A 21,496-nucleotide genomic window follows, 5' to 3' on the forward strand; every position below is an offset into this window, starting at 1 on the left:
TGTACACCTTAACAGCAACATGGGAGTGATGATCAACCTTAATGGACTTGCTCATTCCATCAGTGCAACAATCAGGCACAATTTTGGGGTATCTGCAATGGAGAATACCATCTGTATCCAGAGAAAGAATTGTGAAGTTTGAACAAAGAGCAAAGACCGTTTGTTATCCTTCATTGAAAAAAAAAACCCATTATCTTATTATGTAATTTTGCTGTCTCCTATACTTTATTTTTCTTCCTTAAGGATATGACTTCTCTCTCATCACATTCAACTGAGATCAATGTATGCCAGGGAAACAATGTAAAGACTAAAAGACTGCCTTCCTTGGGTGGTGGGGGGAGGGAAGCAAGATTAGGGGGAAAATTATAAAATTCAAAATAAATAAAATCTTTCTTTTATAAAAAAATAGTAAATTCAAGTATTGAATGAGTGCCAAACAAGGGTAGTGTTATAATTTTCTTCCAAAGCTTATCTCCCATAAAAAATTAAAATGTTAAAACTTTCACTGACCAATGCTCAAAGCACAATGGTCATTTTATTACTGGCATTATGCACATAATACTCCATTAAAGTTAATGCAGGTTCGTGTGTGTGTGTGTGTGTGTGTGTGTGTGTGTGTGTGTGTGTGTGTGTGTGGTGAGTGAAAGCAAACCTTAAATGTACTGGTGAAAATGCAGCAACTCTGAAATAAGATAGCACTCTGGCAGTTGTGAAGTTTACAGAAAAACTTTTTTGACTAGATCTAAAATTAAAACAATAATAACAACAAATGCCATCTATTTTCTAGTCAAAAATAAGCTTGTCAATTGCCTTGAGACAATATAAAAAGGAAATGCTCTTTTGGGGGGTATATTGTAAATTGTGCTGTAAAATATAACAATGGTGGGAAAAGTATAGCTCCACTCTAGAGGTCATACAAAAAGCAATAAAGGTATTTGCTAAGGCATGCTCAGTAAAAGCTATTCCTTTATGATTTATATGGGCTCTTAACAAAATTCAAATTTGAAAACATTCCCAACCCTCTCTGGTAAATAATAGCAAACTAAAGACTTAACTTCTACTTATTACCCAACCCCCTTTAGGGTAGGGTCTTAGCTTAATGCTTTAGTGACAGCTATTTCCCCCATAAAATCCATTACACTGTTGGGTTTTTTTTTTAAATGAAGATTTGCCTCTTCCATCTCTGGTCAAGTGAAAATTGCCAGAGAAATCCGTTTATTATTTTGTTAGAAACCCAGTAGGAGAGAACAAGATATCCAAGCCTCATAGGGATCTATTCAGCCTGAGGCAGTCACTACAGCTGCTATCCCCTATTACAATGCAGGTTTTTTCCCCTTTACTGCAAACAGCTGCCATAGGCTCATTTTGGCTTGATAATACTGCCTAGATTTACTTGTTATACATGTACCTGAAATGGAATCTAGCTCTATCTGCAGGTTACTAAGCAAAGGCAAAAGGGAATTTGGTAATCATGGAAGAGAAGGAGTTTTCTCTAGCATCTGATAGTCAGAAGTAGGGTTGGATTAGGATATTGGACAGCCTTTGCTTAACCATTAACATAAGAGTTATGGATCTGGAGTCAGGAAGAACTGGGTTCAAATTTGAAACACTAAGTAGCTATGTGGACCTGGACAAATCATTTAACCTGTTTATCTTAGTTTTCTCAACTGTAAAGTGTGGATAGCACCAATCTCATAGGGTTGTTGTGAAGAGCAGATGATTCTAAAGCCCTTAGAAGAGTGTGTGGTTTATAGTAAACACTATAGAAAAGCTTTTTTCCTCCCTGCAGCAGTCTAAACCTCAAATCTGAACTTTGCCATCTGCTTTAGAAAGACATATGAATTGATATAAAGAGAAATAAGCAGAACCAGAGGAATAATTTATACCATGACATCAATATTATAAAAATGAATAATTTTGAGATCTTTCATAAATTGATAAAGAATGAAATGGATAGAATCAGGAAAACAATTTATACCACATTAACAGCATTGTAAAGACAAATATTTCGAAAACTACAAGATCTATATAATAACCATCCATGATTCCAGAAGATTAATGATTAAACCTCCTGATATCTTTTGATAGAGAGTTAATATTTTAGGATGCAAAAATAAGAACACACACATGCAGAATGAGAATATAATTGTTTACAGTCAAAGAAAGAATATGTTTTGCGTAATTGTGCATATTTTCTATTAAGATTTTGGTTTTTATCTTTCTCCCTCCTTTCCTTCCCTCTTTCCTCCCTTTTTCCTTTAATAAATTCTATTCATTCTATTCTATTCTCTCTTTATTCATTAATTTTTTTAAATAGGTGGGTGATGATGTATAGGTATGGAATGTTGTATATATACTTTCAGATGAAGTCACTATATTATTAGTTTTGGTTTCTTGTTTTATTAACTTTATTACAAGAGACTTCTTGAATAGTGAGCATAATCTGTAAATGTTTGTAATATATAAGGAAAATGCATCAATAAAACTTTCTTTAAAGTTCAAATTAATCGTTCTCCCCCAAAAGCAATTAAATGGGAATTTCCTTGAATCTTTTTTTTGGGAATGAGGGGAGTAGTGGTCTATGAACCCAAGAACATGTATAGTAGTTTGGAAATGACAGTTTTCCTTGGGGTGGGGGAGAGGATATAAAAATCATTCTGAATGCAGGGGTTGGTTATTTAACAAGAAGTTTTGTAAGCGAGATTCTCCACCATCTCTTTAGAGAGAGATGATTAAATCACTATAAATAAATATTTCCTCTTTCATATATAAAAGTAGCACCACTAATTTTACTCATTGTCTAAGAATTGGATACTTTAAGTCTCATTTCAAATAATACATTTAAATCACATATAATTCAGCTAATTAAAAAAGTTAAATATTTGTCTCTCACACATATGCTTATATATATTGGCAGGATCATTGGGAGAATACAACTTTACCCCCCCCTTTTAGGATGCCAATAGTCATGTATGATGCATATTTATGAGTATAAAATGTTTCATTTGAACAGGTTATCCTTTTACTTGTCATTTTCGAATTTTCTGATCAATTAAGGAACAATTTTGATTGTCTCCCTGTAATTGAGTACACTCTTATAAGACATGCTAGATTTTTCTTAAATCTCTGTAGAATATATTGGAAAAATACTCATTTTTAAAAGCCTCTTCTGTATGGTCTTTAAATTCAAGATCAGATAATATGCTCTAAAGAATAAGCTAACTGACTTGCATTCCTGAAATTCTCCTATGTGGAATTGTAAAAGATTTTAGGGATTGAACTTTGTATATTCTGTTAAGCAGTCTATGTTGTGTTTATTGGAGAGCTAAACTCAATACATCAGTTGAATTTTATGCACATGGATTTTAAGCAGATTAGAAAAAGATGAATAATTTTTTTCAGCAAGAATGTAAACGTCATGGTCTAGCAGAGCATGAAATCTCACTAACAACTATGAAGCAAAAGGGATTTATATACTCAGCTGCATTATTTTCTTTCTAACAGTCTTAAAGCAAGTTTTACAAACCTGTGAATGCTATAATTCAATCTTTTAGATGAATCGAATATATCAGTAGTGGATTTAAAGAAGGTGCAAAAGGAGATAAGAAAGCTCAAAAAGTGAGAAAATGAAAAATATATATGCATTTAGACATGTTTATATATAAATAGACATTTTTATAAATAATCATATTTGTATTTAAATATATAATGTTTATGATAAACATTATTTGTATTTAGAACACAGAATAATACTGTGCTAACAAAAGTGCCTGAAGGACTTGAGACTTTTTGCTCTTTGAAGCAGTACAATAGCAATGAAGAAAAGTGCACTTAGATATCACAGTTTTATAATTTATGAGCACCAGGGGATTAAAACAAATTTTATTGGTACTTCTAATACTAACTGGGTAAACTGGTTCCAGTGAAGCAGACATTTTTGTCTCTTTATTCAACTTGTCTCAAAAAAAGTTTAATTTATTTTTACTACTCTACTGTAGCCTTTATGACTGCCGATGTGAGAAGTATACTTATAAGTCTTAAATGTTTCATTTGCACATGTCACCCTTTTACCAATATGCTTCCTTCATTTTAGAACTCACCTTGTCTAATTTTTAAATAAAGTAGAGGTGACAATTGAAAGCACACATACCCACACCCATTTACCCACAACATCCCCAACCCTTCCCCCCATGTCTTTCGCTGACTGTCTCAGCTCAAATTTCTAGTGTTTCAAATTTCCACCTCTATTTACATGTCCCAGCATTCATAAAAGAAGCAAAATTCCTTGTTACATAGAGAGAGCACATTAAGAAAAGACAAAAGAACATAAATACATCAGAGTAGTTTTTCATTTATTTTTTTGCTTTTAGTTTACTCATTGCCTTATCAAACTTGTTCTTAATATTTATGTTATACTTAATAGAAAATGATTTGGTTAAATGAATAATCAACCAGTACGAATCTTTCTTCAAACCATAGCTAAATGAAAACAGTCATGAGCTGTGATACCACCTCTTGTTCTGACTTGTAAACTTTGTTTACTTATGGACTTGATCCAGATTATAGCAACCTATAACTTTGCTATTTCACAGGAGTTAGAGTCACTGTTTCATACTAAATGAATTTTCTAGGAAATGCACACTCAGTCTTGTTCAGGAAAATGATTATAATTTAATTTTTTTTTGCAGTGGGGGTGGTTTTGAGATGTTTTTAAGTAAATTTTCTCATGGAGATGAAAACACTACCAAAAAAAATGATCAAATAAGCAATACATTTGAGAATGTCATGATAGCAATGGGTTCACTTAAGCAGGTAGGCAGGTATATTTGTTGCATCTTTATTCTTTACTCTTGCTCTAAAAGTTATTATGGAAGGTCTGTGGTCATCACCAACAAGATCTCTTCCATATACTTGACTAATAGCCACTGTCAAGAAAGTTGGGCAGGAAATCTGATTTGTTCACAGAATTATCAGTAAAACCTCTACAAATCTGTGGTCAGATAGGGAGGCTCCACATTTGCTCTCTTTTTGGCCTGCAATGAGGAGGAATTTCTTCCACTATCAGTCACCTTAATGAATGGATGGAACATTCCAAAGGATTCCCCAAGTTACTAGGAAAGGGCTCTTGTCTGGCAGATGAGTGCAATAGAATTCCTGGCCCCTTGGAAATGTGTCACAAGGAATCAAGGAAATGGTGATTCTGGAAGTAAGAGGGTAAGTAGCCAAGTGGAGAGGAATAATGGGGCTCATTATATGAATAGGCTTTCTACTCATTAGTCAAGATTTCTCAGTAAAGTAGGAGTTGAACTCAATGATCTTGCTTCTTCCTTTTTACCTAGCTGACAGAAGAAATTAGACAAGAGCTCCCTTACCTTCTTTCTTTGATATAACAAAATCTCTCTGTCTTCACTCATCCTCTCTTCCATCCTTCTGGTTTCAGTGAAGTTATTCACTGATAAAATGAAGTCTTTCATCTTTGCCCTGGATGCCATCTCCTTCTGACTCTTCATGACTAGCACAGATTTTCTGGTTCATAGCAAAGATTTGTTGACTGACTGATTGACCTTTATCTATCAACTCTCTCTACTCTTTTTTTTTTAGGTTTTTTTTGCAAGGCAAATGGGGTTAAGTGGCTTGCCCAAGGCCACACAGCTAGGCGGCTAGGTGGCACAGTGGATAAAGCACTGGCCCTGGAGTCAGGAGTACCTGGGTTCAAGTCTGATCCCTACTCTTTCTTGCCATTACTTTCTCTCCTGGTTCCTTCCCCTGATATATATGCTCAGGCTTCCCTTTCTGAAACAATGACATCCCTTCCCTTAAACCTGATGCAGCTTTCTTTCTGTGAAAGGAGTCACTCCTTCTTGCCTCTATTCCCTTAATATTCCTCAAACCTTTGCAGTTTGGATTTTGTCCCCAGGACTCTGATGAATTTTTTTCCTTTCAAGGTCACCAGTGATTTTCTAAATATCCCAAACTATGGTTTTTTTCTTATCAACCTCTTTATTCTTTCTTTAGCATTTGACCAATTCTCCTTTGGATTTCATGATATTTTCTCTCCTGGTTTGCCTCTTTTTTCTCCCCTTGAATTATTTCCTCTTGTTACTCTTCACTGCTTCCTGTTTCTTAAGTAGGGGAGTCTTACATTTCCAGTCTTTCTTGTAAATCTCTACCTGGATATACCTCAAACAGGGCATAATTAAAAATAGAAATCATTGTCTTTTCCCCTCAAACCTACCCGCTCCTCTTAAGTATCTTCTTTTTGATGACTGTACTTAATTTTCCTAGTTACTGAGGCTTTTCATTGCAGATTCCTTTCTCTCCCAGGTCTTTCATTCTTCAGTTTTTACTTTTCCTATGCTCTTATCACATTCTATTTTGTATTAATCTGTTAATTTTATACATATTATATTCCAGAAAAATGTAAACTTCTTTCTTTGTATCTCTAGCCCCTTCAGTGCCTTCTTTGAAGGCAGAGACTGTATTTTTTAAAAATCTTTTTATCCCCTAAGCTTAGGAAAATATGTGTTCAGTAAATGCATATAATATTGGACTGAATTACCAGACAGATAACACATGAGAAAAGATGGCTGTCAAAGGAGATCCTTAATAAGTAAGTTTGCCAAGCTCAATGGTATTTTTCCAAACAACAGGATAGATGCAAAAGGCTGAAATCAAACAGACATATATGCTTTGTTGATAGTTATGGTTTATTGAATAAATAGGTTTTTTTTTGTTCTTTACTCTTATTGGGAAGATGATGGGAAATGATTTGAAACGGGTTTGTTAAAAAATTAAAAAACAGTAACATTTGACAGAAAAACTTAAAACCTTACCTCATAAATAGTAGGTAGACAAATATCTTGGTTCCCTAGCTCAGTGAAACATTCCTCAGATTTCACACATTGATTATGGCACCAGGTACACTGTACAAAAGGAGGAGCTGAGAGACACTGGCTACAGGACTTAAAATGGTCACAACCTAGGCCATTCAATGGGATTTTGGTTATCTGTGGATAAAAATTAAAAATTTCCAAATGTAATTTTTTCATTAAACAGAGATCAAATACAGAAGAAATACATTAAACACATTACTTTATGATATCTGTTATTATACCAGTTACATAAAACTGTTTTGTTTCTAAAGCACCTAATGAAGATTAAGGGATTAGATGTGTTGAATTGTAATGATATTCTTAACTGGCACTTTCCTTGCAATGATGTTTGATGTTTGATATTTTATTCTACTCTCTTTGCCATAAATTTGAAGCAACAAAAATTCAAGCTACAGGAAGATGAATCATGACCCCCAGGAAGTTCTAACATAAGCTCCAAATTTATATTTCCTGGCTTTTGTAGGTTTGAACCAGAGTTTTGTTTGTGCGTTTTTAATATTCATTCTGTGTTTGTTTTTCTCATAGAGAACAGAAAGCAAAACAGAGAGCATAAGTTACAGTGGCTCAAAGGCCTTCCTCAGATTCAGTCTCTTGGTATAAAAAATGTAAATTGACTTCATTGATCTTTTGGAAGCCTCTTGGGAGAAGCTATCTGCACATGGATCCAAGAGGAAGTGGAAAGTTACAGACAAGCAAAGAAACTTGTAAATATCTTTTTTGGAAAGAACCTCAGTTAATGGGGAAAAGTCTTACCTTCTTCCCAGTGACAACTAGGGCAAAACCATCTGTATTTAGTGGATGCTCAACAATCATTTCTGGAGAAACAGAATGGGAATCCAGTTGAAAATTCACATGAGGGGTGGATTGTCCTCGAGAGACTACAACCTGAGAAAAAAGAAAAGAAAAAAGAAAGTCTTTATATCAACAAATACAATACAAGCCTAGAGAAATTTGATAATGGGATAGAAGAAAGCTTATAAGACTAATCTAACATATGAATAGTTCATCTTGTCTAGTAAAATACATAACATAGAAATTAGTTTATAATTTTTCAGAAGTTTCCTGGGGAGGTGATTTGTCTACTTGTGTACAAAGCATCATAGAAGATAGAAAAGAAATGGAAGACAAAAGACTGCACTTAATAACATAACTGTAACATTGAAGGAATTCTTATTTATTTCTAATTTTAATCCCTCCCATTTTCATAGAATCACAGGAATAGAAGGGTCCCCAGAGACTATCTAGGTCAGTCTTCTTTTTTTTAAGGAGACTAAATGACTGCCCAAAGTCACAGAGGTAGTGTCATCACTGGGATGTGAACCCATTTTCTCTACCTTTGGAGCTAATTAGACAGATAGTTTTTGACCTTGGGCAAATCTCCACCTCTCTGGACCTTAGTTCATTCTCATAAAATGATGAGGCTGTTTTAGAAGGCATTTCAGGTTCTTTTCACCACTGATGTTCTATGTTCTATAATTTATCTTCATTGGACATGAAGACAGTGCTTTGAACATTGCTGCTGCTATTAATCCTTCATTCTCAAAAGGACCAATGGCATCAGGAGGGTAATATCTTGACTTGTAAATGAATTGGATTTAAATGAGGAGAGCTGTGCCAAGTTATCAGCCCCACTCTCTTGAGTCAAGACTTAGGTCAGGATGGCTGGCGATGGCCCAGGATACAGTGGGAAACCTTGGTCTTTTTAAGTTAAGATCTTTCCCATGTGTTTAATAAATACTTTGTGATTGATTGACAGATATATTGCTATACCAGAGATGTTAAACATTCTCCTTTACTTTTCTCTAAGATAAGTCTAATTTCAAACCCCTTTTCTTCTAAATCCTTAACAAATTTTTTGTTGTCTCCTCTGGATCCCTTCCAGATTTCTAACTCTTTTGAAGTGGCTAAAATGAATCCTCAAACTATTTTGTGATCATGTGGCATACTGTTACTTGAAATCCCCTAGAAACAAATTTTTGGTATCCTGCTTTTCTTCAAAATATGGAATGATTTTTGTAACAATGTCTTGAAAACAACATTGAAGTTAGCTGTATAATTCCCATTTTTCATTTCAATACTTATTATAGCCTAATGATTAATCTCCTGCTTCAGCTCTCCCCAATCCAGTCTATAGTGCACTCAGTGATCTTCCTTAACTGGGGGTCTAACTATGCTACTCCTTTATTCAATTATCTCCAGTTGCTCCCTAGTGACTCCAGGGCAAAAAATAAAGCCTTTGGTTTGGTTTTTAAATCCCTTCATAACCTGCTTGCCTTCTACCTTTCTATTATTTTTAACCAAAAGACATTTCTCATTCATTTTACTTTTTTACCACATGCCCTCCCCGCTCCCATCCTTTATACTTTGTTATTCAAAGAAATGGCTTCATTACCGTTTTTAATTCAGGAGACTCTAGTCTCCAGATTCTGACTATTTTCTCTGACTATATTCTATACCTAGAGAACTTCTTCCTCAGCCGTCCTGATTTTCATAGATTCCTTCAAGTTTCCTGCTAAAGTCCTATCTTTTGATTTGGCTATTCTGATCTTGAACAAAGACAATTCCAAAGGACTTCTCCCCCCACCCCCCCAAGGCAATGGGGTTAAGTGACTTGCCTAAGATCATATAGGTAATTATGAAATGTCTGAGACTGGATTTGAACTCAGGTCCTCTTGACTCTAGGGCCGGTGCTCTATGCACTGTGCCACCTAACTTGTCTCTCCAAAGGACTTCTTTAGCTTTTTTTTTTTAGTTTTTTTTTTTTTTTGCAAGGTAAATGGGGTTAAGTGGCTTGCCCAAGGCCACACAGTTAGGTAATTATTAAGTGTCTGAGACTTGATTTGAACCCAGGTACTCCTGACTCCAGGGCCGGTGCTTTATCCACTGCGCCACCTAGCCACCCCTCTGAAGGACTTCTAATGAAAAAATGGTATTCACCACCGGGGGAAGAGAACTGATCAAGTGAGTGCAAATTGAAGTATAATTTTCTCACTTTATTTTTCTTGCTTTTTTGTGATATGGGTAATATGGGTATATGTTTTATATGATTTCATAGATACAATTGACATTTCGCTTGTCTTCTCAGTGAGCAGGAGATGGGTAAGAGGAAAAGGAGAGAAAGAGTTTGGATCTCAAAATTTAAAAATAAAAGAAAGCTAAAAATAAATAAAAAAGATAAAATCCCACCTTTTTTTGGGGGGGGAATACCTTTTCTAATTTTCTTTAATCTTAGTGCCTCCCCCTTAATATGATATCCAATTTATCTTGTTTATCTTTTCTTTACACCTTGTGGTTTGCATGTTAGACTTTTAGCTCCTTGAGGCTAAGGACTATTCTTTCTGTCATTTTCTATATTCTCAGCATTTAATACAGTACCTGAAATTCAACAGGTGCTTAATAAATACTTGCTAATTAACTAATTGTAATTTTGAAAATTTCTTTTAGCTGACTTGGCTCTAGAATAGCAGCTTAATTTGCCATCCTTACAACATTGTAAAATGGGGCATTGTAAATTTTAAGATAAGAGCTAAATTTTTAGAGGGCCAGGGATTACGGTCGATAGCAACTGCTAAAAGCAACAGGATCACTATCTTAGAATAATGGCTGGAGAAGAGGAGGGTTTCTGGGTGGTCACTAACTTGTTGATTAGGCTCTAAGATCTGCAGCATAGGGAGGAGAATAGTAATAGTAACTAGCATTTAGATAGCTATTGGGGTTTTGAGAAGCCTTTTATTCTTACTCAGTTGATCCTTCACAGCAATCCAGTGAAGTAGATGTTGTTAACATGATTTTAAAGATAAGGAAATTGAGTCTGAGAGGGACATATACCTGGTAAGTGATTGAAGCAGTATTTGGGTTTTGTTTTTTTTTTAGGTTTTTGCAAGGAAAATGGGGTTAAGTGGCTTGCCCAAGGCAACACAGCTAGGTAATTATTAAGTGTCTGAGGTCAGATTTGAACTCAGGGACTCCTAACTCCAGGACCAGTGCTCTATCCACTGCAGCCACCTAGCCACCCCTTGAAGAAGCATTTGAACTGAGGTATTCCTTACTTCAAATTTTATGCACTTCACCACTGAGGAGAGAACATGTTGAAAAAAGACTAGAGGTTGAATAATGATTCTATTATTTTGCTTGAGTTACATTGGACAAGTCATTTGAACTCCCTTAGCTTTGATTACTCATTTGTAAAATGGGGGTCATACCTTTATGATTTACTGCCTGTGAAGTTCAAATTAGATAATGTAAGAAACTTGTTATTATTTTGCTGTCATTTATATGAGTTGATGTTCCTATGAAACTGAAATGTTTATAAAGCTTTATGTAGATTATTACACTTGAACTCTGTGGGATAGGTATTAAAGATGTTGTTTTCTCCATTTTATAGATGAGGAAACTAAAAAGTTCAGACAAGGTATTTGACTTGCCTGTGTTCACACACTATCAGAGGTAGTAGCTGGAACTAGGTCCCTCCTGTCTCAAGTCCAGTGATCTTTCTACTTCTCTCCATGGTGTCCTAGCCTCCATGTTATTTTGTGGAAGTAAGCAACATTCCTTATAACCATCTGCTTTTCAATGAAAAATTTCATTCACTTGGAAAGGTAAGGAAAAAGCTGGGTCAACAACTAACTGCCTTTATGCTATTATGGATGGCCTAATGACTCCCCCAGCTTTTTCATCTTTAAAAAAGGAATGAGAATGTACATTCATCTCATAGGAGTAACTAACTGACTGCAAATTACCTTGAATAAATCCCACAAAGTAATTTATAAATGTTCTAGGGAATCATTAGTAAATCTCTATTTCAGTGCAATAAATGGTATTGTAATGGCCTGAAACAATTTGGGAAGCTTCCAAAATGGTCTAATTTTCTCCAAGGGAGTGGTATATGAATAGGGAAGCTCATAGAGTTCACACAGAACCTATTGTTTTAAGAGTTCACACTTGCCTGGGCATTATTTAACATTCATTTACCAAAGCGCTTGACAATAATGCATTCTATAACATCACTCTAAGCAGACTGCCTATGCCTGTGTATCAGGAAACTGAGTAACAAAGTGATGGAACAAAGGTCACTCTGTTTGGAATTGTTTTGGAATGGGAGAGGATATTCTGGATAGAAACTATTATTACTTCAATATTAGACATTAGAGACAAGATAACTGCACAGTTGTTGAAGACAAAAATCACACTTTGGAAAATGCATGCAAATGAAATCATTCATGCAAATCAAGGATAGATCAAATGATTTGTCCCAAATATCATATGTTGTTTCCAAAATAAGTATCTTACTTAGTATTTTGTGCAAGGAAGTAGTGAATTCTTACTGAATATGTTTAAGAAGAGCTTTAGAGAAACCTCTTTATTAAGATAAATTGTGTTTCAGGTATAGGATTGGGTTAAGTGGGACTCTAAGATTCCAATCAGTTCTAAGATACTACAATGCCTTGATTTTAGACCCCCGTGTCTTATTTTCTAAATAACTTAGGGTTTTTCCAAATTCATAGCCTATGTATTTTTTGCCCTCACTCTATCCAGGACACAATCACATTATGTTTACTTCTCTTCATATTTCTTATGTATGATTCTATAGTGGGGATGTTGAAGCCCAGCAGTCCAATTTTTTTTCCTCTAATAATTTCAAAAAGAAAAGTGGGAAACACTCTTTGTAGGAATAAGTGACTACTGCATCTTAGAATTTATGACAGAGGAGAGAGGAAATCAGACAGAGCCAGGTAAGTACTTTCAATATGGGAGGAATGGCTTTCAGAGAGTTCAGAGAAAGAATAGGTGAGTTTCTGTGGCTTTAAAATTCTATTGAGAAAGTTTGCCTAAGAGGAATCAATTGCTTTCCAGAACTAAATTCTCACACATATGCACACTCACACACACACACAAACACACACACACACAGAATTATTTGAAGAGATGATAGGAATGCACAGAGGACTCAATGATCAACTTTGATTAAAAGAAACTTGTATACAAAATAGAAGCAAGTAAAGGGAATGGAATCTAAATTCTCATTGCCTTTCTTGCCTCACTATATTACTCAGTTGAATTATATTGATAATGTAATCTTAAGCTATGTTAAAACAGGCATAGTATTTATAATGGAGCAGCACAGTGGATAGAGTGAAGACCTGAGTTCAAATGCAATCTCAAACACTTAGTAAGCAGTGTTAGTCTGGGCAAGTCACTTTACCCTATTTGCCTCAGTTTCCTCATCTGTAAAATGGACTCCAGTATCTTTGTCAAGAAAACCCTGAATAGGGTCACAAAGAGTCAGAAACAATTGAATAACCATATCAACAAAGTATAATAATAAGAGTGATATTTTTTTCTGTGCACTGCCCTAGTCAGTCTTTTTATGGAATATTGTGTTCAGTTCCCTGCCACTAGATTTTAAGAAAGACATTGATAAGCTAGAGCAAATTCAGAAAAGAGTGATCAATAATGTGAGAGGACTGGAGACTATGCTCAACCAATCAGTTGAAGGAATGAGGCACATTCATCCTAGAGAAGAGAAAGCTTGGGCATGGGGCAAAGTTCCATGATAGAAAAGTCTAATACTTGAAGGAATGTTGTGGAAACCAATTTCACTATTCTGTGTTGCTTCAGAGAGAGAAAAAAATGGGAGCAATGGATGGGAATTGTTAAGAGGCAGAATTAATCTTGATTTCAGAAAGACATATGAAAAAGAATTAAAGCCAACCCCAGGTAGATTGAACTGGATGATCACTTATTGTTTTATTGTAGAGAGAGGATTCTTGTCATGGAATCATGATTTAGGACTAAAAAATAACCTCAGAGATCACTGAATCCAACCTCCTCATTTTATAGATGAGACACAGAGTGTTTAAATGAATTACCCAGGGTCAGGAGCTAGTAAGTGCTTGAGGAGGGATTTGAACCCAAAGAGAAGGGTTCTCACCTGTAGAGACCTGCTATATTACTCTGCCTCTCTTGTTCAGGTCCAGTTAGATTATATGATCTCAGAAGTCCCTTCCGACGCTGTGATTCTTTGATACTTAGTTCTTCCAGATTTAGTATGTAAAGTTGCTATATAGTCTTTCAGACATACATGACTCTTCATGATGGCCTGGAACATAGTATGCCAAGTTCTTCTATTCTCCATTTTTTGAAGTCTAAGCTCAGCTTCATTGCTTCTAAAACACCATCCATCTATCAATCTCATTCTCCACCACCCTTTTCTCCTTTTGTCTTCAATCTTTCCCAGCATCAGTTTTCTCTAGTGAGTCTGGTATTCTCATTATTTATCATTAAGTTTAAGCTTCAGTATTTGACCTAATTAATTTCTTTAATTAATTTAATTCCATTTCTTTGAGGCCAAGGGATTCTCAAAAGTTTTCTACAATACTACAATTTGAAAGTATTGATTCTAAGGGTGCCTAGTTTTCCTTATTGTCTAATTCTTGAAGTCGTACATTAGTACTAGAAAAACCCTAGCTTTGACTATATGGACCTTTGTTGGCAAGGTGATGTCTCTATTAGTATGTTGTTGAGGTTTGCCTTGGCTTTCCTTCTGAGGAGCAAGCATCTTTTAATTTCATGACTGCAGTTATTAACAATCATTTTTGAGCCCAAGAATATAAAATCTGACACTGTCTTTAATTTTTCTCTTTTTATTTTGCAGAAAGTGATGGAACTGGTTGCCAAGATAGTTATTTTGTTGTTGCTATTGAGCTTTAAGTCAGCTTTTACGCTCTCCTCTTTTACCCCTTATCAAGAAGCAGCTTCTAAATTCTTCACTTTTTGCCCCCAGAATGGTATCACCTGTATAGGGCAGCTAGGTGGCATAGTGGATAGCTATATGGCCTTGGAGTCAGGGGGGCAGGAGTCTGAATCCAGCCTCAGACATTTGGGACTAGCAATGAGTCACCTAATACTGATTTCCTGGCATCCAGGGCCATCTCCAGTCATCCTGATTCAGATCTGGCCACTGAACCTAGATGGCTCTGGAGGAAAAAAATGAGACTGGTAACTCAGCACAGCACCCCCTCATTCAAATCCAATTCATGTACCTGTCATAGCATCACATCCCCTGATATCCTAATTTTCTTTGAGAATGAAAGACAAACTTCATCATCATCAACTGCATATTTGAGATAGTTGATATTTCTTCTGGCAACCTTAATTCTAGTGTTTGATTCTTCCAACACTATGTAAAGTAATTCCTCCTTAAGTACACCTTTCCCTATTCATAACGTCATGTTTTCTTTTCTTTTCTTTTTTTTGTGGCAAATGGGGTCAAGTGACTTGCCCAAGGTCATACAGCTAGGTAATTATTTAGTGTCTGAGACCGTATTTGAACTCAGGTCTTCCTGCCTTCAGGGCTGGTGCTCTATCCATTGGGCAACCTAGCTTCCCTCATTTTCTTTAACACTATTTTCTATGTCTAAAAGAATCTCTCTTTCTGTATTCCTGAGTCATTATCTCTGTCTTTGTTAAAAGAATGAATCTCATTTAGTGTTACTTTCCCATTAAATAACCAAAATTAACCAAAACAAAAAGGCCCCTATCTTTTCTAAAACTTAAAAACAGTTCCCATTGCTGGAATTTAATTATCATCATCCTGTGAAGGTTGGTCATCTGATTTATTTTTGTATCTTAAAAATTTCACTACACAAAGACTTTGAAACCAAAGCTAAGATTTAGTTCTCGATTTTGACGATACTTTTTATTTTGTAGATATTGCTCCAAAATTATAGATGAATAAAAGTGAACAGACAAGTTGAAAGTAAATGAGGTAAACTTCCCAATCCCTTTTCAATAATTTTGGCTAAGACTTTTGTCTTCAAGGGAAAGAAAGCTTTAGCAGGTAAAGGGCTGGTCACTTAGATAATTTACAGAGGCATAGGAAATGCTTTGAGGAAATTGTAAAAGTAGCAGGCAATTCAATTATGCCTTTAATGGGTCTCAGTTGAATTTTGTTTGTTATATAAAGAGGGGGACAAACAACTGAAGGCCAAGGAAAGAGCCTCGTGAAAAAAATTGATTAATGTTTGGAATTATGAGTAGAGGTAGCACCACAGCTGCAAATACCTTTTTAGTTGATCATTATTCATGTTTTCTCAAGAATACCCATCCCACTAAAATGCAAAGAATGCTTTTCTATCCTTTATTTCCTACTTTCACTTATTGCCAGAATTCCTTCTCATTGAGTAATAATATTAACCCTCTCAAAACTCTGAAGCAATGTCTGGGTATTCACAAGAAATTGGGGGAATTCATTTTAGTTGTCATAGAGATGCAACAGAAAGGAACAAAAATTTAGGCCTTGTCCCCAAATTCAGTTTTTATGATACTTAACTGCACCAGTTTAAATGAAACAGAAGGCTGACAATTGTTCGTGGTTTGTGCGTGCTGACAGTTGATAAATAGACTTCAGGTCTTAACATTCCTGTAAGTCTATAAAGATAAATTTCTTTGGGGGGGAACGTGTTTGAGTTGTCTGTACAATTTTGACTATTTGGGGTTAGGATGAAATATTAAGCTTGGGGGAAAATAAGAATAAATATATCTCCTATTGGTCTCATTTTCCTGAAATATAAAAATCTTAGAGTATGACATTTTTAAAAGATAGTAAATAAGATTTAAATAAAAATTATGGCATTTTTAAAAAATGCTGAATAAAATTTAAAGAAGTACTGGCTACCTGGTATTCATTACTCACAATTGATTTTAAAGACTTATAGGAAGGTGTTTTTTTTTACAATTTTTTAAAATTAATTTATGGCAATGGGGCTAAGTGACTTGCCTAAGGTCATACAGTTAGGCAATTATTAAATGTCTGAGGCTGGATTTGAACTCAGGGATTCCTGAATCCAGCACTGGTGCTCTATCCACTGTGCCACCTAACTGCCCCATAGGAAGGTTTTATGTCAATTTATATATGAAAATAGTATTTAAGTAAAAAAGTAATATCTGAATTATTAAAATTAATAATAATAAAATGATTTAAAATTAAACAATCTGAATTTTATCTGACTTTTCCTAACAAATGGTCAAGATAAAATCAAATTAGTTTTGAAAATGTCAATTTTTTTTCCTTCTTTTTAAAAACAGACCTGTCTGTGATTTCATGGAATAAGGAGCTTCTGGTAAAGGATTTTTCTCTATCACCACAGATTATCACTTATGTGCTCCACAAGTTATAGATTTATGGGAGTTGCCTATGGTACTAAGAGGAGAAGTGATTTGGCCAAGGGTCAACCATATCTGAACAAAAATCTAGCTAACAATGACAGACATCTACTAAATCACACTGCCTCTCATGCTATTTTTTTGAATGTTCAGAAAAAAAGATAAGGTTTTATTAAGAAATGTGAATAATTTTACTGGGAACCAATTCAAAGGGCTGTACAATATTTTGAATCAAGATATAAAGATAGTAATTTCAAAGGTAGTAATTTCAATTATGGCTATTTTAGCTACTACTTTTTATATCAGTGACTCTCAAAGTGTGATCTAGGGAATACCTGCCTTGGAATCCCTGAGACCCTTTTAGTGAGTTCTTAAGGTAAAAATTATTTTCCTGAAGAAACTAAGATATTTTAATTTTGAAAATGGTATCTATCAGAAGCTATAACTCATACAAACAAAAGTTCTTTGGGGAGATCCTCAGGACATTTTAAGAGTGTAAAGTGATCCTAAGACCAAAAAGTTTGAGAACCACTGTTTTTTATTATAAAATCTTTGAAGTAAAAACATTATATTAATTTTTATCCACAGTATAGATAATTATAGAATAATATCTCAGGTATACTAAGAACACAAATATTTATAGAATCTATGAATTATGAAGAGAAATTAGGCAGAATGCTATCTGCAATGGAGAAAACCATCTGTATCCAAAGAAAGAAGTGTGGAGTTTGAACAAAGACCAAAGACTATTACCTTCAATTTAGAAAAAAAATACCCTCATCTTATTATGTAATTTTTCTATCTCTTATACTTTATTTTTCTTCCTTAAGGATATGATTTCTCTCTCATCACATTCAACTTAGAGCAATGTATAACATGGAAAAAAAATGTAAAGACTGACAGACTGCCTTCTGTGGGGGGTAGGGGGAGGGAAGCAAGAATAGGGGAAAAATTGTAAAACTCAAAATAAATCAAATCTTTAAGAAATACAAAAAAGGAGAGAAATTAGGATTTTAGGTGGGTAAGTTACTTTCAAATGTTTTAGAAAATTTGGAAAGATTTCAAAAATTAGAGCAAATAATGTAATCTGGTTTTGTTGTGGTCCTAACCTTCCAGTTTTACCTAACACCAGTTGGTAATGTTGAACAAAGCAGTTATGAAGCAGGTATGAGGCAGATATTAGTTAACTTTATAACCAAGTTGTAAGGGGGACCCTCTTTGGGCAAGGAAGCCATAAAGTCATCTCTAAGATGGAATCTTAGCTTATAGCTCTTGATCAGTAGTGAGTGGAAGATGTGGTCTGCTGTTGAAAACTGTGAAAACTCTTCTGCCTCCTCATGTTTTCATCAAGAGTTTCTTGTCATATTGCCATTCTCATTCAATTTCATAGTGGTGAGAAAATCATAATGGTAATTGCTTATGGCTTCTCATTTTCCTCTTTTGGAAAATGGCAATGCTATCCATTATTTTATCTATTCTTTCTTACTCTTCTTCTCTTTGAGAGATCCTGAAAATTATTCTGAGTGCATTTGAAATTGAGTCACATCCATCTTGGTTTTCTTCTGCATCTATGCTGTCAGGGCCAAATAATTTTTCCATTTTCCTCCTCTTGTTATTGCCATGTCCTCACAAGTGCATAAGGTGCTAACATGGGGAAGTTCAGATATGGTGAAACAACCATAAACTATTTTTGTGAACCAACTTTATGAACCATTTTGTAAACACATTTTAAACTAACAAAGCTAAATTTATCTGCAAGTAGCACTAAAAAGTGTGGTACACACTTTGATAAAGATATTTCATCACTACCCTCAAAAATGAGGTGGTGGAGGGAAAAGTTTTATTATACATGTTTTAAATTTTACACCTCTAGGTATATATGTAGCATTTCAAATGCAAAAAATATAATTTACGTGATTGTGAATTTATCTTTGAAAAACTTGGCATTTAAGTCATTCATTTCAAAGAATGTCCTTGACTGAGATTTTTGGTTGGTGTACACAACATACAAAATATCATTATGAAGTCCCTGACTTACAAAGATTATATATAAAAGCAGATAATCATAAGTCCTTGCAGCTAATTGCCTTTCACATTCAACTTATATATCTTCTAGCATGTGGTTCTGTGAACAGAGTATTGGACTTGGGATCAGAGGGTCTGGGTTTGACTTGTGCCAGGTCCTTTCTAGATCCTGTGATCATAGCCAAATTATTTACCCCTTGTAAAATGGGGATAATAATATTGATACTAGCTACCATAGAAAGCTATTATGAGCAAAACACTTTTTAAAATTCTAAAGGCTAGATAAATGTGAGTTATTATTGATACTACAGATTTCTCTGATAATGTTTTACTCCATTCATGTCAGTAGTTTAGAATTGGTTCAAGATTGGTATATGGTGGCAAGATGAGCAATGACCAGAGGGAAGAGGGAGAGGAACGAGATTAACTTTTTTCCCCCTTCTCAAATTCATGGTAGCACCTCTCTCCTACCCACTGCTAGACCAACTTGATGGTATTGGGGAACCTCTCTGGGAGTATCCCCAACTCTCTATCTTATCTCTAGAAATGTCCCTTCCACATCTTACTCCTCACATTAGAACATCCAGCCTGCTTTGATGAACTGCCTAGGACAGTTGTCCTTGATGAAGAAGGAAGACCTTGAAATAAGCTCTGGTTTACCTTTGAAAAACACATGAATCTTATTCATATTTACAGAAAGACTTAGCAACATTACCTGTGTGTGTACTTTTGTCTTTTCTCACAGGGTCTAAGTGAGTGAAGAAAAACAAAGATGCATATTGTAGGAGAAGAAGGAAAAAGGAAACAAGGGAAAGGAGATTTTTTTTTCTTATTGGAAGGGCCTCTGTAGCATCTGCTCAAATTTTCTTGAAACCATGTAAAAATCTCTTTAACTTTTAATCTCCATTTCCCCCATTGTAGTTATCAATAAAACACTTCAAAAGGCTATTTGACTTGTCAGGGAAAAACCATGAACAATGTTCTATGGTACAGTAGAACAAGAAAAGACAGAACTCTAGTCAGCCTATGATTGGGGGAAACAGACAGGTCAGTCCTTAGGAACAATGGAAGAAAAAAGAGAAGATACTGGGAAACCATCTCAGACAAAGAGAAATAGAGATAAGGAAGCATATTATACATGTTAATGACAAATAAATAATTATTTCTGTTGAGGGTACCAGTATCCTTCTAGTCCCCCATCCTCAGAAAAAGCTTTGTGGTGCAATGGATAGAACACTAGGACTGTTGTAAACCAGTTCAAAACTGGCCTCAGATGGTTACTAGCTATATGATCTCAGGCAAATGATTTAACTACTATTTGGCTCAGTTTCTTTAACTGTAAAATGGATAATAATAGCACCTATCTTCCAAGGTAGTTTTGAGGATCAAATGAGATAGCTGTAAAGTGTTTACTTAGCATAGTGCCTGATAAGTGGCAGGCTCTCCTATATCCCAAACTGGAAACCCAATCCTTGTTTTTCATAGAAAGACTGTTATAGACCATAGTTATGTTCCACAGTAATAGTAGTATTGGGTTGTTTGTTTGTGTAGGCTGGTCTGAGAAATGAACTATTGTGTGAACCACTGGTGTCAAACTCAAAGAGAAGCAGGTTTTTAAGTCAAACACAAAGATCCCTCTGGGCCACATATTGACTTAGAAAACTGCATGTTGACATTATATATGTTCTATTGTATTTTTATTTATTTTGTTACACATTTCCCAATTACATTTTAATCTAGACTGCAGTTGGAAGTACTATAGCAGCATTGTATTCCGTGGACTGTATATTTGATACCTCTGATGTACAATATGGTTTCAGTGGAAAAGTGTGTTCTAAACTCATGCAACTTACAGAGGAACTCTTAGACACAACTTGCTTCCAAGCTGGAGACTGCTTGTACTTAAAATAGCTACTTCTCAGTTCAGGTTTCAGGACTCATGTGCACAATTTATTCTAAGCAAGCACACTGAGGAAACAATCTCTTTAGTGATTTGATACCTAATAGACTTCAGCCATCATTCTAATCCAGGACTTGGACTTTCGCCTCTGGGACACAGGGCTTTGATTGGTGAACTTGCATCTCAGCCTGCCTCGAACTAGAATTTCACTGTCACTTCTTGCCCATTTCCATATTATGCTCTCCCACATGACTTTCTCCTTCCCCTTCTCAGCTCTCCTTTATGTGTCCCCCCCCCCCAAGGCTCTCCCCAGCTTTAGAATTTCAGTTCCTTGAATATAGGAAGCACCTCATTTACTTATATTTGTATCACTGACTCATAGTAAACACTTAATAGATGTTTTATCTATCAAATGAATAACTGCTATAATGATTTAAATATTATTTCAAGAGAAATTTTTGTTTTACTAATAGTTACAAAGGAGATGAGCAAATTAGTCTTCCCACAAAAGACT

At 35.1% G+C, this 21,496-nt stretch overlaps 1 protein-coding gene across 1 annotated transcript in view; it reads right to left on the reverse strand.

Moving 5' to 3' along the window:
• The window catches only part of MET (MET proto-oncogene, receptor tyrosine kinase), a 155,350-nt gene that overhangs the window by 58,898 nt on the left and 74,956 nt on the right, over positions 1 to 21,496 (reverse strand). Inside the window, exons 4-5 of the mRNA XM_074193854.1 lie at positions 7,647 to 7,778; positions 6,834 to 7,007 (exon numbers count right to left, since the gene is read on the reverse strand). Coding sequence (XP_074049955.1) covers positions 6,834 to 7,007; positions 7,647 to 7,778 — 306 coding nt within the window. The remainder of the gene's footprint in view (positions 1 to 6,833; positions 7,008 to 7,646; positions 7,779 to 21,496) is intronic.

This window comes from Macrotis lagotis, chromosome 7, assembly GCF_037893015.1.
Source record: "Macrotis lagotis isolate mMagLag1 chromosome 7, bilby.v1.9.chrom.fasta, whole genome shotgun sequence".
In the NCBI taxonomy this organism is placed as follows: domain Eukaryota; kingdom Metazoa; phylum Chordata; class Mammalia; order Peramelemorphia; family Peramelidae; genus Macrotis; species Macrotis lagotis.